Raw genomic sequence first — 15,348 nt, 5'->3', positions numbered from 1 at the left:
CGAGCCCAACATAAAACACGTCCGTGCACTCTTATGAGGAAGCTATTACAGGCCATAAAAGTCTCCACTTGATTTACAGCCTGCGTTTTACTTTTTTTAATGCTGATTCTTTTTTATAACTAATGTCCTGCCCTGCTATCCTTCAGAGCATGAGTGATGGGGAAAAGCTGAATAAGTGCACATTACTTTTTGATGAGATGGAATTTAGATTTATCAATACTGAAGCCTTTTATCAAAGTTTCTTAGCTTAATTTAACAGAAGGAAGACCAAACAAAATAAATGTGTTTGTATTTTAATGTCGAGTTGTTTTCTCCGGTTCCTGTGGGTGATGAAGATAAAGCCATGGAGGGTAATTGCTTTCTTCTTTTGATGAATGATGATGACTACACATGAGTGCTCTGTGTGTGTGTAACAGCCAAGTGTTTAAGGCTTGTTGCTGCTACAAATGAGCCTCCCTGCGATTTCTGCTGTTGCCAGTGGGCGTGGACATTTGGGTTGATAACTTGGATGCACTTGTGCATCTGAACTCACACTTTTGTGTGTGTGTATGTGTGTGTGTTAGAAACCTGTTGCGGTGAGCAGCAGTGAGCAGTCGTGTCCGTTCAGGTACTCCATGGATGTGATGCGAGTATAACGAGGGTTTCCGTTGTAGAAGTAGTCCAGTCTCTCGCCCTTCTCCCAGTCCCAAAAGCTAAAACAAACACACTCATTAGATGACAATATGATCTGTTTAACATTTTAACTGAATGTGGTAGTCTCTGACCAGATGCTGTCCTTGTCAGCCACAGCGATGCAGGTGTTGAAGGGGTGGAACTTGACCACTGACGGCACTCCGGGGTTGCGGTTGATGAATATTTGATCATCCAGACGAGAAATACCTGAAACAGAGGAGAAAATCCAAAAGTGGGTATGAAAGGATGATGGATTCATCCAAACCGGAGGTTTGTTTCCTGATGCAGGTTAAAGTAAGTGGCACGCAAATGGGTGAACAACCTGTCTGCTGGCACACCTAACCCACGCCTGCAGCTGCAACCTTACAGGGAAGAACTTATAGTTTGACAAGAGATGCATTCGTAACGAGGACAAGCTCAAATCCCCCCGTACTGCCAACCTGAACATTCAATCTGCTACAGTAATATGAATGAATAAATAAAATGTAGTCTGTCCCGCCTTCCTCTTGCCGTTGGCTGAATCAGGGAGCCTACAGCTATTCACCGTTGGGCTGGGGTCAGTACCTACTACTGCTCGATACTCAGGTAGCTTTCCTGCCACCTGAGTAGCATTTAGGAGAGAGTTTATGACAAACAGTTGGGCTTTAGGTAGTAATTTTCGTACCTATTGAGGTGTTTAGTTTTCACTGTGCTTTTACTTCTACATAGCGACTCATCTTTTTTGGCCTTGGCTGTCCATGAAGCTTTTTTTTTAACTTTTAAAATGGCAAAACACCAAAACAAACTGAAACTGTTAACAGCTCGATTCCTGCCATCTTATTTCCAGTTTTGTATCCCAGAGATCAGCGTGTGGTTTTTAACAAATAAACTTTGACAATATTTAGAATAGAATAGAATAGAATAGAATAATCCTTTAATTGTCCCACAAGGGGAAATTTGGTTGTAACAGCAGCCAGAAAGACACATATACAACAAACAGTACACAGGACACAGAACAGAAACATACACAATTTTTCTTACATATTTACATCAAGGACAATGGTTACTATAAACAGAGTACTGTACAGTTATTAAATTAAATAAAATTAACTACAGATAAGAGGCAAACCAGGTTGTAGTGCGAATCGGTTGATTAAATTATTGCAGTTACAGCGCAGATGTAAACATCTATGATTCTATGATATCTCTTGCTTACTCAGATTTTTCAAATTCTGCCTCTGATCAAATCAAAAGCATTTTAGTACAAAACAGAGGAACAAAATAACATAAGAGCTACAATAAAAAGGTTTATTTAAAGGTCCATTAGCAGTGCACACTTACTTAAACTGACTGGCAGGTTTTGTCATGTCCAAGAATACCGAAGACACCAGCTGAGGGCCTCAGGACTCACTCAGTGGTACATTATTGAGTTTTGTGTTCGTTCAAATTATTATTTTGTCCTCTAAGTTTCTTAAACACACTAATGCAGTTCATATTTCCATGCTCTGTCAGCAGATTAAAAAGAAATGTTCAAAGAAGTACAGTTTAATTACTAGTTTTTAATTGTATAGGATAATAAAGGATAATAAAAGGTACACTCAGCGCAATAATGTGGCTCACTGACACATTTCTAATAGCTTTTGGAAAAAGAGAAATTTATGCTTCATGAGGTTTTGCATCATAGGCTGTATAAATGGCCTGGGTCTCATAGACTCTACCTGAGTACTCAAAGCACTTTGTACAAGTTGAGTTTTGAAAGTGTGAACAACAAGTGAGAGGTTGATCTGACTGAGAAACGGAGGACAGCTATATTTTCATCACCCACCGTACAGCACACCCTGCTTTATCACCTTTTTTCCTCTGAATGGCTCCGTCATTTACCAAATCACAGTGATACTGTATTCAATTTGACACGAAAATAAAGGCACAGATCATAAAATCAACTCAAGTGAGAAGTAGAGCCATTTTCTCACCGACTTTTATACAATCAGACTTCTTTTAGCAACCACAGGAGTCGCCCTCTGCTGGCCACTGGAAAGACTGCAGGTTTTATAGACTGCACTCTATTTTATTTAACTTTATTTATTTTAAAACATACAGTCTATGCTTTGGATGCACACATTAAATACTGGGCTGTACTATTGCTTGATGAACATAAACTAAATATGGAATGGGTCCGAGATTCCCAACACAACGCAACACAAAGGTCAAGTATGATCTGAACTTTATACTTTTAACAGTAGCACTTAAAAAAAAAAAAAAAAATTTAAGGACAAGTATTTGGTTTTTAAAGTATTTGTATGTAGATGCTATAGGGTTGTAAGGGTATATAAGTTAAAACAAAAAGCAAATAAAGTTTCCTGGAAGACGTTTTTAGAAGTAGAACGTGGAATAAAGGAAAAAGAGGACAAAGCACAGCCTGGCCATCGACAGCAAGACTTGAGGCAAAGCAAGAGAACAGAGCAAAACATGAAACGGTCTGCGGTGGAAGAGCCGAGGCAAAGAAAACAGTGGAGTTGTGTACCCCACTGGCAGGTTTCACTGCGAGTAAAAACACGCTGATAAATCTGATGACTTGACTGCCTCACTATATGTTGTCATGGCAACAACACATGCCGGCTGCCAACCCCGTCCTTGGCTACACGAACTCACTCCCGAGACTGCCGTAACGAGATGAAGAAGAATGAAGGGGGATGGATGCAGCTGTGATGGAGGAAAATGTAGTTGGAGGGAGAAGCTGCGGAGGCCTGTGGTTAAAAGCCGGGCGAGATCATCATCACGACTTGCTTAATGTGCATGAAGTGTGACATCACAGTAGATAAAGAGCGACTGTAAAAACACCTCAGTACACCTCAGAAGTGCACAGTGAAGTGGGCAGACTTTGCACCAACAACAAAAAAAAACAGTACAAGTCAAATCAGGTTCACAGGCTACAGAACATCCTTTGCTCTCTTCTCTCTTTGCTAGCTTTGCTGCCTCGTTCTTAACTCCTCCATCTTCCTCCATCGCACCCTCCCCCCTCCTCCTCCCTCCTTCCTCTCGCCTTGGCTCTCTCTGGAGGGATTCGACTGAATGAGGGCAACCCTACTACTTCTCTCTTTCAGAAAACTGCGAGGGGAATTCAATGATTTAACGAGAGCGGGATAGACGTGTGCGTGAGCAAGCCTCAGCTCTGACGCCAATCGCCTCGTGACTGTGTGTGTGTTTGTGTATGCATGTGTGGAGGGGGCTGCCGGTGACGTCGGGGGTGTTAGTTATTCTGTTTGAGAGCTGCTCAAACTTCACCCGGGGAGTCTGTGTGTATGCTGGCACTGGAGCCTCTTTAATGTGCGAGTGCATGTGAGGGGAGACCTGTGACTCACAAAGAGGACGTCTCCTGCTGTGAACTGATTTCAATCACTCCTTCCATCCCTGCGAATCATTTGCAAACTTGCTCACCTAAAATTTTTGATGCATCTTGATGTTTTTCGGGGACAGCCTGGATTTCACCCAAGTTAGCCTCATTAGGGCTCCGGAAATAGTCAATTAGACACGACTGTCAGTCACTAGTAACAGTTTAACCAACTAACATAGGGACTATTTTGTCCTTGGGTATTATATTACCAATGAACCTTTGTTAGAAACACAAACAAACAAAAATAACTTCCATAAACAGCCACTTTATGCAGATGTGATAGAAAGTGATAGAAACTGCATCAAACAGCTGTGCAGCAATGACCTGATGCTAAAACACAGCAGATAAAAGAAGTTGGTGCCAAGTTAAGAAAGTATCAAGTAATCCTTCACTAAATGAAGAAGTGAAACACCTTTTTTTTAAACGTCTGCAGTGTTTCTACAAGCAAGAAGGAGGTGAAAACGAAGCCTTGTTCCTTTGTGAGATTACGACCTCGGCTGCTAGATGATTTTAGAAATTCTGACCCTACTTACAGTCAAACAGATGATAAAGCAGGATATACTTTAGCACAGGCCAACCTTCTGACTGTGATGATTTACTCAGTCTAGGTGACAGTCACTTTTCTCTCCTCTGCTCTTTCATCATATGCACCTGAGCCCATCCCTACATAATTTGTGAAGTCCTCTCATTACAATACCGCTGAAAATCAAGCTCCCCCTCCAAGTGAGGCTGAAAGAAAAAAAATCTGCTTTTTGAACACAAAAACATGAATCTGGTGAGAATGGCAGAATAATAATCACCTCCTGGCAGAGAAACGGAGGAAACAAAGAGCAGCCGACAGGGAAAAGTGCCGTTGGAGGCTCTGTCTGTTTTTATCTTTTTGGACAGTCTGGATTTCACCCAGATCCTGCTCTCATTAAGGCTCCGTAAACATTCAATTAAACATGGCTCTGTTAGAAGCTAAGTGCTGGAGTGAAGTGACCGCAGAGCTTGTGTATGTCGTATGCTCCCTAACCAAAGTCACTCTACCTTCATTTAATGCAATACTGAATAGGATGAAAACCAGGGAAGAGATTTTAATAATTAATTTAATTTCCAGTAATATCTGTTCATTTCATTTGAACATCTCCCCTATGAAAATCCTCCCCACGACATTAAGTGTCTAAACTAAGAAAGACGATTCTTTCTTCCAGGCAGCGACGTGAAATATAAATGTGTTTAGAAGAAGTTAGAAGAAGAAGAAGGTCTTTTGTGCGCATTACTGACCTCTTTGTATGATGCTTCGACTCTGCCTTCTTACGCGAGCATTTCTCAGAAACCTCCACTGACGCTCCAACCTCACCTGACTCTCCAGGTCGTGCTCCTCGGGGATCTGCGAGATTGCATAAAAGAAAAGACAGAGAGAGAAAAAGAGATTTACAACTGCTCTCCCCATCTGGAACATTTCTACAATGATAAGCAAACAAACGAATAAAAAATTCAGAGGGACAACATTGAATTACTGCCGCAATAAATCCATTTTTATTGAGCCTTGAACATTGACACTTTTGCTGAGAGTACATTTAAAATTTCAAAGTTGAAAACTTAATTAAATCCTGTTGTGCTCTCCCCCACATTCAGAGATCACTGCACCAAATAACAAATGAAACCATTATAATCCCTCCTTCCTGATACAGCCTGGACTCTTCTCTGGATAATGGTTACTATCAATGAAAAAAACAGACCAGTGAGTTTCTATTCTGAGTAAAATTTAAAGAAAAAGAACAATTTTGTATATTTTCCACACCTGACGTTTTTACTTCCCTCAAGCTGAATTAATGAAAATTACAAGATGGAGTTTAATTTGCATTGAGGTAGATTTTCTAGAATATTGCAGAAGCAATATGGTCACTTGAAATATTAATATCAACCCTGTTTTCAGTTAGATTTGTTTTCTTAACAGTTAGCAAAGGCTCAACATTTTAGGTTTCTGTGTGCCAGATGATTAATGTAGCTCAATGATGATGCTATCTCTATGTCAGCAAGCTTCTGTAGTTACGTGGGACACACAAAAAGCCACAGGATTTCACAATGTTAATTATTTTAGCAGCCAGATTATCTACTGAAAATCTAATATTAGCAACCCACTAGCACAGCTTTCTAGCCAAGGGTAAAAATACTACATTTTAGTGTATCCAAAGATGATTTTGTCCTCATGTCTACGCTCTTATAAAGATAATCTTACAGTAATAAATTTATTCCTAACTAGAATTTGCAATTCTTGGAAAAATTGCAGTTGGATTGTTGATACTCGTGGATTCGTCCTGTGGCTGGTTGTTGGTGTCAGTACAAAGTAGGAGGTAAATAGCTTGTTGTGTACCTAATAAAGTGACAGACATTGTAAAATTGATGTGTGTTTATGTTACCCATACTGTTACTACTTCTCAGATTTGTCTCTGAGATGAAATCATTTAATAGTTAGCAGCTTGCTAACTAAGTTTGCATTAGCTGCTAGTTTAGCACTCAACCTCTCGTTCAAATATGGTCCCTGCAGACTATTAAAAACATGCTACTATTGACGGTTTAGTTTAATTCAATTTTATTAATACAGCGCCAAATCACAACAACAGTCGCCCTCAAGGCGCTTTATATTGTAAGGTAGACCCTACAATAATACATACAGATAAAAACCCAACAATCATATGACCCCCTATGAGCAAGCACTTTGGCGACTGCGGGAAGGAAAAACTCCCTTTTAACAGGAAGAAACCTCCGGCAGAACCAGGCTCAGGGAGGGGCGGGGCCATCTGCCACGATCAGTTGGGGTGAGAGAAGGAAGACAGGATACACGACATGTACATAACCTACTGGTTTCAGCACGCTGTAGAAACAAGTAGGTTATGTCACAGTGGCTACCCCCATCCATCTTTTATTTACAGAGTATGTATTTCCTTCTTGTGTTGGCAGGACTCAGTGCTCTGTCAGTATAGCGAGCTTTAGAGATACACACGTTCCAGTGAGGCCACTAAAACATGGGCAAAATTATAAACCTTTTGATTGATTCATAGTTTCCTTAATGTTAAGACTTTCCTTTGAGAATCTGTGCTCATTCCCATAAAGTTTTTCAACTTCACAGTAAAGCCTGAATCGCCTCGGTGCAACAATGTTAAGGGACGCTCATGCGATTACCAAGATAATGAGTCCAGGTATCAAGTTCACTTTATGTAATCACATCTCATCACATCTATTGAGCAGTGGGACAATATTAAAAGTATTAACTTTATTAAGTCTTATGTAACCAAAATGGGCCCCACAGACTTTTGCCCACTTTATTTTAAGGGAACAGAATCACTTTTTTTTTTAAACAGGACATTAAATATGCAGAGTTTAATATAAAGCAAGTCTGTGTCATTCTTCAGCGCCATGAATTAAAGTCATAAATTAAACGTTAACTGCGCGGCTGTGAATAAACAACAGAGGAAAACTGTAAATGTATGTGTGTGGTTTTAAATGTCGGGTGCCAGCGTGTGCTTATGAAGCACATTTCTACAGCAAGGCCTCCCACGCCACCTGAATGCTAAACAGTCCCCACCCCACCCACCCACAAAGTTATAGTACCATGTGACCACACTACTACTGTTCCTGCAATGTCCTCGCCTGGTGTGTGTTGGCTTTTGGAGAAATAAAACACACATACTGTAACACCTCACAGCGAATAAACAGATTTGTGTCTGTGAGAAAGATGTTGTATGTAGCGTGTGTTCAGTCAAATCATTCATATACAGTGTCTCTAGGGTTTTATGGTTTCTCAGAGGAGGCAGATTTAGAAGTCTGATGTCGACCTGTGTGGAAATTGCTGGCTGATGCTGTCGTTGCGAGGGTTGGTATGCTGCAGCGTGTCAGCTGCTAATGTAACGTATAATGAGACCCTGAGGAGAAAAATGTGTGTGAGAGAGTCTCTCACACAATCTCCACACAGCTCTGCACGCTGTGCATATACAGTAAAATCAATAGTGTGTAGTGTACAGTAAGGCCAAAAGTATGTGGACAGCCAAACAGACTGTGTGTATGTAGCAGACAAACAACAGTCAGCAGTTATCTGTGATTTCCATGTTAGTGTTTTGGTCTAATAGTGACCATATTGAGATGAAAGGATGGCGCTTGGTTAACAAACTGCATCCATTACTTTGCAGGTACCAAATTACTAGAATTGACCTCAACCAAAATTGAATCACAAACCTCTCAGATGGTCCAAACAGTAAACCAGATTATTTGTCAGAAGTTTCCATTAAACTGCTCCAAAAGGCACCAACAGCACAAACATGGCAGAGGAGGCCTGTAGAGCTGAAACCTGACAGAAATAGCCCCTCTCAATTAAAAACCCAAACTTTGCTTTTGGCTACAAACGGTGGACATTTTAACAGTTTATGTTTTATGGTGACTGGCTCACTTTTGGAGCCAGCTTCAAAGGACAATTACAGGTACTGTAGTTTTCGGCACTATCACCTTAGCCTCTTTATTCAGCCCTTGAGGTTTCACACGTTTACTTCTCATTGACATTTAGCATTGCGTCTTGGGAGTGTTGAGCTGTGCGATGCGATGAACACTACTTTTTAAACTTCAAATCTGTACATCTGAAATGTTTTGGGCTATGCCAGATTAAAGATGACCAGCGTGAACAAATTGTGGTGACATTGTTGGCTGTGTCTGCAAAATGATGGTCCTATTTCTCTCAGTGGTTCAAAGCTGGATGGTATAAAAATCTTCCAATCCAAGATGGACAGACATATTTCAGGAATGCTGTCCTAATGTCTACTAATCAGGCAAACTTTCATATGGTGCAGCTAGTTTTGACTGCCTGGAGCACGTGGTGACATGGCCCTTGAAAGATTTCCCAAAATTCAGCGAATGATCAGAAAACAAATGAAGCAGCCACGTCACCAATGCTACAGTTTCTCTATGGCAGAGATTAAAGTGGTGCACTTTTGCCTTTACAAATTTTGCTACTGAGGCTCAAAGCTGGTTACAGATAGAAAGCGACACTTGGTATAAATATGGTGTTCAGTCCTGAAATTTTCATGTTGCCATGTCCTGAACTACAGAAGTCTGGGAGGCTCAAAAATGCTGGAAAAAATAACAAATTAAAATCCCCCCTTTCCCCTTTCGTTGCACTTTTTAAAGTTTCATAACTGCTCAGCGAAATGTTGTTGGTGTTTGCTAACAAGTCAGCCACTCTAGGTCTACACGACTGAGGCCTAGCTGAAACTCGTGATCACAAAATGACTTAAATAAAATTAAAATGAACTGGAAATGTTTTTAGGTTTCCGTCTCTGCCGATTTCATCACAACCTAATCTAGAGTTATTAATGCTGTCTTATAACTGTAAGCTCTCAAAAAGTTCTGTATTTGTGTTTTACCATCATCCATGATTTCTGAAAAATATGCCCCTGGGGGGAAAAATATATATTAATATAATTAGGAAAAATAACACTGACATTAAAAGTGATGACTAATAAAATAAGAGTAAAACACTTCAAGACAAAAAATAATGTCAGCTGGTTCTAAACTGCCCATGGGTGTGACTGTGTGAGTGGTTGTCTGTCTCTCTGTGGCGACCTGTCCTGGATGCACCCTGCCCGTCACCCTGTGACTGCTGGGAAAGGCTCCACCGAGACCCTGAACTGGACAAGTGTCAGAATAAAGATGGATTTCAGACAAAGTTAGAGTCCGAGAATAAAAATATGAAGCTGGCTATGAGGATAGTAAGTCCACATGAAGCTGTGCATGTAACCACGGCTCTTTGCTTCTCAAACAAATATAAACCTGAAGCAGAGGACGTCTCTTCTGTCTCTCATGTGAGGAGTCTTCAGCGTCCTTGCTTCTCACAGATGTGTGGAGACACTAACACAAATATACACATTTTTCTGGTGTGCTGCTGACACAGTGATATGATAACCTGTGTGCAGACTTTGAGACACACACACGGCTTTGTAATGGAGTTAAGTTTTATGACAGCACTCAAAATTTTGCCAACACAGCGTTATGATTTGCGGCAAAACTCCCCTTTACTCCTCCTCCTCCATCTACTCTGTGAGCTCGTTCACTCGCCTTCACATCCAGTCGTCTCTCTGCTTTTTATCAGCCTTTGTTGCCACTCCTGGCCCCGTATTTCTTTCATCCTATTCATCCCACCACCATGCTCTTCATATTGAGTTTTCTTTCACTTTTAGCATCTCTGTTTTCTTCCTCGCCCACCTCTATTTGCCCCTCAGTGTCTGCTTTCCTTTTCAAATATTTTACTTTCATCATCTTTTATTTTTTCCTTTCTCTCCTGTGCTCCACTTTCCCCCTAAAACATCTTACATGTTTTGTAAATATTTTATTTTACTAATATCTTCTTTCTATATCAGCCATGAGCAAAAACGACCCCCTATTATTTTTCATGCACTTTGCAAAGTTTCCATTTTCTCCTCTGTTTGACCCTGGCTCTTTTTATATCGCTTTTCTTCCTGTTTAACCTACAAAAATGTGCTGACACTGTTTGCCTTTTTTCCTGGAAAAGACGACACGTTCAGGCCGTTTAAACACGCGTTAGTTTGATTTAATATTAAAGAATTTCGGTGTTACTACTGTGCCGGGTGAAAGCACTTCTCTTAATCTTAAGTTTCACTCAGGAGGATGTTACATTATGGAGCTCATTATTCAGCAAAGCCATCTCGTACAAACAGCAGGTACTTTCTCTCTCACTGTGATCGGTCCCCACCCTGCTGTTTTCCACAGGACTTCATTACTTTTTAAAATAAATCCTATAACACAGAGTTTATGTCCTCAGACAGCTCAATCTGTCCTCAAACTGTTGCAAAAAAGCATGATAAACACGCACCAGTGACACAAATTCACATAAATGTGTGTAAACAGAAAATTATCTGCCATATTGTGCTGCTTTGTTGCTTAGCAACTGACTTAAGCTGATTTTAAAGTGGTAGATGGCTTAGCAGTGGAATATGGAGGAGGACAAGAAAACATTTCTAAGTTCTTGATTTGAAAATATGGCGATGTCCTTTCTCCTTTTAAAGGTGCACTATGCAGCACTTTCCCTGTATTAAAACCATTTTTTTATTGTCAGTGTCTGAAAGGGGCTGAGGTCTTCCCCGACTCTCTCGTCACCTCTAAAGGGGCGTTCCTGGGTGAAAAAACTGCTCGCAATCTGAAGAGGGTAGATCCTCAGTTAGATTTCTCTCACCTTCGAGGTGAGCGACTGGAGTGACTACTAATTAGACAGCACTGATAGTCACTCCATTATTGATATGACAGGGTGTTAAATGCATTAGAGGGTTACACAGGCTGCCATGTACACTTCACCAACCATCAGCGACAAAGCGATGTGCAATGAGCCAGCCTTTTGTGGGAGAGTAAGCAAGCTGACCAGTTTGACATCTGAGGAACACAAATGATGACACTGACCTTCATGACAGGTTGAGCAAAATACTTGGCGCTCCAGTCGCACAAGCCTGTCTGGAGGGCCGGACTGATGTAGTTCCTGTGACCACCTGGTTCATCGCTGTCTTCAGCTGCCTAAAGAAAAATACAAAAAAGAAAAAAAACCTCTGTGATTTAAAGATTTAAACGAAGCAGAGAGAGAGACAGAACAAGAGTGACTAACAGCAGCACGGCAGGTTTATCTTTCTCTACCTGCTCGGGTCCCTTGTCAAACATTTTGCGAGTGCGGGTAAACTGGTGTGAGTGGGGCGCCTGTCCTCCCAGCGTTGGGGTGTAAGGCGGTCGCGTGGCCGGCTGCTCCCTGGTGGGGGGTTTGGGAACGTCGTTGGTCAGACTGGAGCTGCTGGTGCTGGGCATTGGTGGAGAACCACTGAAGGAAAAGAGGACAAGAGGATTTAGGGGTCAGTTTACGAATGCACATTTTATGTGCTTTTATTTTTAAATTAGCAGCTGTGTTACATCTAAATGTAACACAGCTGCTAAATCTAACATCACTTCTTCTGTGTTGTCTAAAGGACAGCTGCTATTTCTTTGCTTTTTCACTCATCTGCAGTCCTCCTCTCACTACTCGCACATCTATTCCTTTAATGCATGGGGGATCTCCTCTAGTATGCAAAAAATGCGACTCTTAAACTTGAATCGTATTGGAGGACAAAGTCAAATCCTGCAAGTAGAGCTGGCTATGAATGAAGGTTGTCTTAACGTAGCCAAAAATCCCTCAGACACCTCGGGACGTTATGGTCGAACCTCAGGGCCTCTCACGGGACACAGCCTCGCTCTTCTGACCTGATGAGCCACTTTCAGGCTTGGACAGTACTGAGTTTCCCCAGACTGTTAAACCCAGCTGCTGCTCCTGAGAAATTTTGGTCAGTCTGACCCAGAAGCCGATGATTTGCTCTCTGCACAGGTTTGAGATAATGGTGAAAATGCAGATGTGCACATTAAAGAGGTGAGAAGGAAACTTTCAGGTTGTGTAATGTAACAGCAGCTCTGGATTTGCTGCAGAGGCATAACGAGAGATGACCATGAAGGGGTTTGCAAAGCTGAAAGTTCTGAATTAAAGGGTGGAATCTTTCCTCTAATGCACATAGAAAACTATTTACCATGACAGAAGGGTGTTGGATGCACAAACAGGCAAACTGGGAAATTATTCAATTGTGAAATCAAACAGCTCATGAATAATATTTCAATTTTAAAATGCTAATAATTATTTTTCTTCTGAATCTACACTTAATTTTGCTTGATTTTTATATTTTATCCTGGTTCATGCACCATGCATATAATTCAATATACATTTTAAAGTAACATTTGGCCAGAACCCCATTCGCCTGCTACAAATGACGCACATCGTGATGATTAAATGCAACTTTTTTTTGTCTAACACATGATTCAAATGCTCTGGGGTTTCCGTTTAAGGAGTTTTCGGTGTGTCACGGCGTTCATGCATGTGTGAGCTCCGTCCTCACCCAGCCTGGTGTATGTGCGTGCCCTTGCTGGTGGGGCTGGCCGGGGCCGACTGGGTGAGCGATCCTGAGTCCAGGATCCTCTGAGGTCTGGCATTCATCGTAGCCTGAGGGAGAAAAAAAAAGTCTGTTTATTCTTGTTTCTGCTGACGATCACATTTGGATTCACAGTTTAAAATTTTGATATTTCTTCCCAGATTTTTCAAAAGCTTTCAGAGACAAATATGCAGAAGTGTCTAGATCAGAAAAAAGCCCAAAATCTGGATAATATTCCTGCTGTAACTGCATAAAAAGTGCAGCACTTCACAAAGTTTGCTAAATTTCCACAGGTTTATCCCATTAAGTGAGCAGGTAATATAACCTCTTCATTGTGAGTTGTCTAATGGCTGCACACGAGGGAGGGGCAAACTTAATAAAGACAATAGAGGCAAAGCATCACTGATGAATAGCAGAGCTGTTGTTTACTCGAGCCAGGTGGGGAGAGAACTGTGTGCAGTGTAAATCCAGTTAACACAAGCAAACACATTTTACTACCTTTGATTTGATTTCTATGCTAATTGCAAAATTGCAGTGAGCATCTTTTGCTTTGTGCGTCTGAAAGGCTGAGAGCGAGGCAGGAAAGTTTTTAATGCAAAGATCAGGCCCATAAAAACGGCTGCATCTGTGAGGGGGACGAGACATCAGTTATGAGGGTTAGCTGTTGGCGCTTCATTAGGAGGCAAGTCAAATGAAAGAAAACAGCAGGAAAAACAGCGGAAACAATTATTATGGAAAAAGCCAGATCACTAATGAAAGCAGCTTTTCCACTCATGCACAACAAGATCAATATGATGGGACGGGGCATAAAAGGAAAAGCAGATAAGGAACTAAAGGACGCGCTTATGTCTTCTGCAGAAATTGTGGGGTGGATGTGCGACACAAAGGAGAAACGCATGTTGAGGAGGGCAGCGGTAAGCACATAGCTCGTGCAGGCAAACAACAGGAAACCTGAACTGTTCACTGCAGCACAAACAAAAGGTCTTTGAAACAAAAAGCATCCGGGCGGAAGAGCGTTTCCACTCAGTGAAGTAACATGCTCATGGATTATTCATCAGTGTTTGCTGATCGTCAACATGCGGCAAACAAACCAGACGCTAACGCGGGAGAGCACCTGCTTTATTTGCTGACAAGCTTTGCGGAAAATGTGACATGCAAAACTGCAGCTTTAGCGGGAAACTGGGCTGAAACTGGTGCTAGCAGCTGCTCTACTCCACGCGGGGAAACAGGCTCGTTCTCCGACTTCAACCCACTTCCCCACACTTCCTCTATCATTAATTGGCTGGAAAGCGAGTCAACTGCGCAAACACATTAGTCAGAGGCTGTCGAAGGATACAGCTGTGGAAGCGGATGACAGCTCAGGGAAAAAAAAGAAAAGAAAGAAAAGTCTGAATAATCCTGTTAAATTATGTAGAGCTTTCTTACTGCTGGAGAAAGCACCCGACATCGCTGTGACATGTGATGATGAGATCGAACAGCTGAAAGTGATTGAGGGTAATTGAGGGAATTCTTCTATTCAATTGAGGTTTATTTATATAGCGCCAAATCAAAACTACAGTCACCTCCAGGTGCTCTACACTGTAGGGTAAAGACTCCAACAATCACACGACCACTGGCAGAAACTTCCATTTAACAGAACCAGCTCAGGGAGGTGCTGCTATCTGCGGCATCTGTGGTATATACACATGTGGTGAGCAGAGAAGCAGTACTCGCATTAAATCCCACAGCAGCCTGAGCCTACTGCAGCATAACTAAGGGAAAGATCAGGGTCCTTTTTTAAATCCAGCCCGAATTTACACTTTATCAAAAGGTTTCAAGTCTAATCTTAAAAAACTAGTATGTCTGTCTCCTGACTGCAAACTGGAGCTGAAAGCTCCGCCTCTCATTCTACTCCAAGTGTAAGCCAACCAGCAGTCTGAGAGTGAAGCGCTCTGCTGGGCTTACATGGTACAATGAGATCATTGAGGTAAGATGGGGCCTGATTTTTCAAGACTTTGTAGATGAGGAGAAACTTTAAATTAAACTGTTTTTCACAGTAAACCACTGAAGAGAAGCAGGTAAAGATGATGTTTGGGGGCTTCATTGAGAACCTTAAGTTCTTAACCATAATGCATCTTCTTCTGCTTATCCAGCGCTGGGTTGTGGGGGCAGAGCCTAAGCAGAGAAGCCCAGACCTCCATCTTCCCGGCCACCTCCTCCAGCTTGTCCAAGGCGTTCCCAGGCCAGCCGAGAGATATAATCTCTCCAGCGTGTCCTGGGTCTGTCTCGGGGCCTCCTCCCTGTGGGACATGCCCGGAACACCTCAGCCATGAGGCGTCCTTCTCA

General features: G+C 41.8%; 1 protein-coding gene across 5 annotated transcripts in view; it reads right to left on the bottom strand.

Annotated features, from left to right (window-relative positions):
* The window catches only part of rptor (regulatory associated protein of MTOR, complex 1), a 191,555-nt gene that overhangs the window by 19,895 nt on the left and 156,312 nt on the right, over window positions 1-15,348 (bottom strand). For all 5 annotated transcript variants that reach the window (XM_063476950.1, XM_063476949.1, XM_063476951.1 and 2 more), the window contains 6 exons: window positions 12,991-13,094; window positions 11,717-11,894; window positions 11,489-11,599; window positions 5,312-5,417; window positions 765-879; window positions 568-692 (listed from right to left, as the gene is read on the bottom strand). In XM_063476950.1, the coding sequence (XP_063333020.1) occupies window positions 568-692; window positions 765-879; window positions 5,312-5,417; window positions 11,489-11,599; window positions 11,717-11,894; window positions 12,991-13,094 (739 nt within the window). The remainder of the gene's footprint in view (window positions 1-567; window positions 693-764; window positions 880-5,311; window positions 5,418-11,488; window positions 11,600-11,716; window positions 11,895-12,990; window positions 13,095-15,348) is intronic.

The sequence above is a fragment of the Pelmatolapia mariae genome, linkage group LG6 (genome assembly GCF_036321145.2).
Source record: "Pelmatolapia mariae isolate MD_Pm_ZW linkage group LG6, Pm_UMD_F_2, whole genome shotgun sequence".
NCBI classification, from domain to species: domain Eukaryota; kingdom Metazoa; phylum Chordata; class Actinopteri; order Cichliformes; family Cichlidae; genus Pelmatolapia; species Pelmatolapia mariae.
This window is presented reverse-complemented; position numbering and strand designations above follow the sequence as displayed.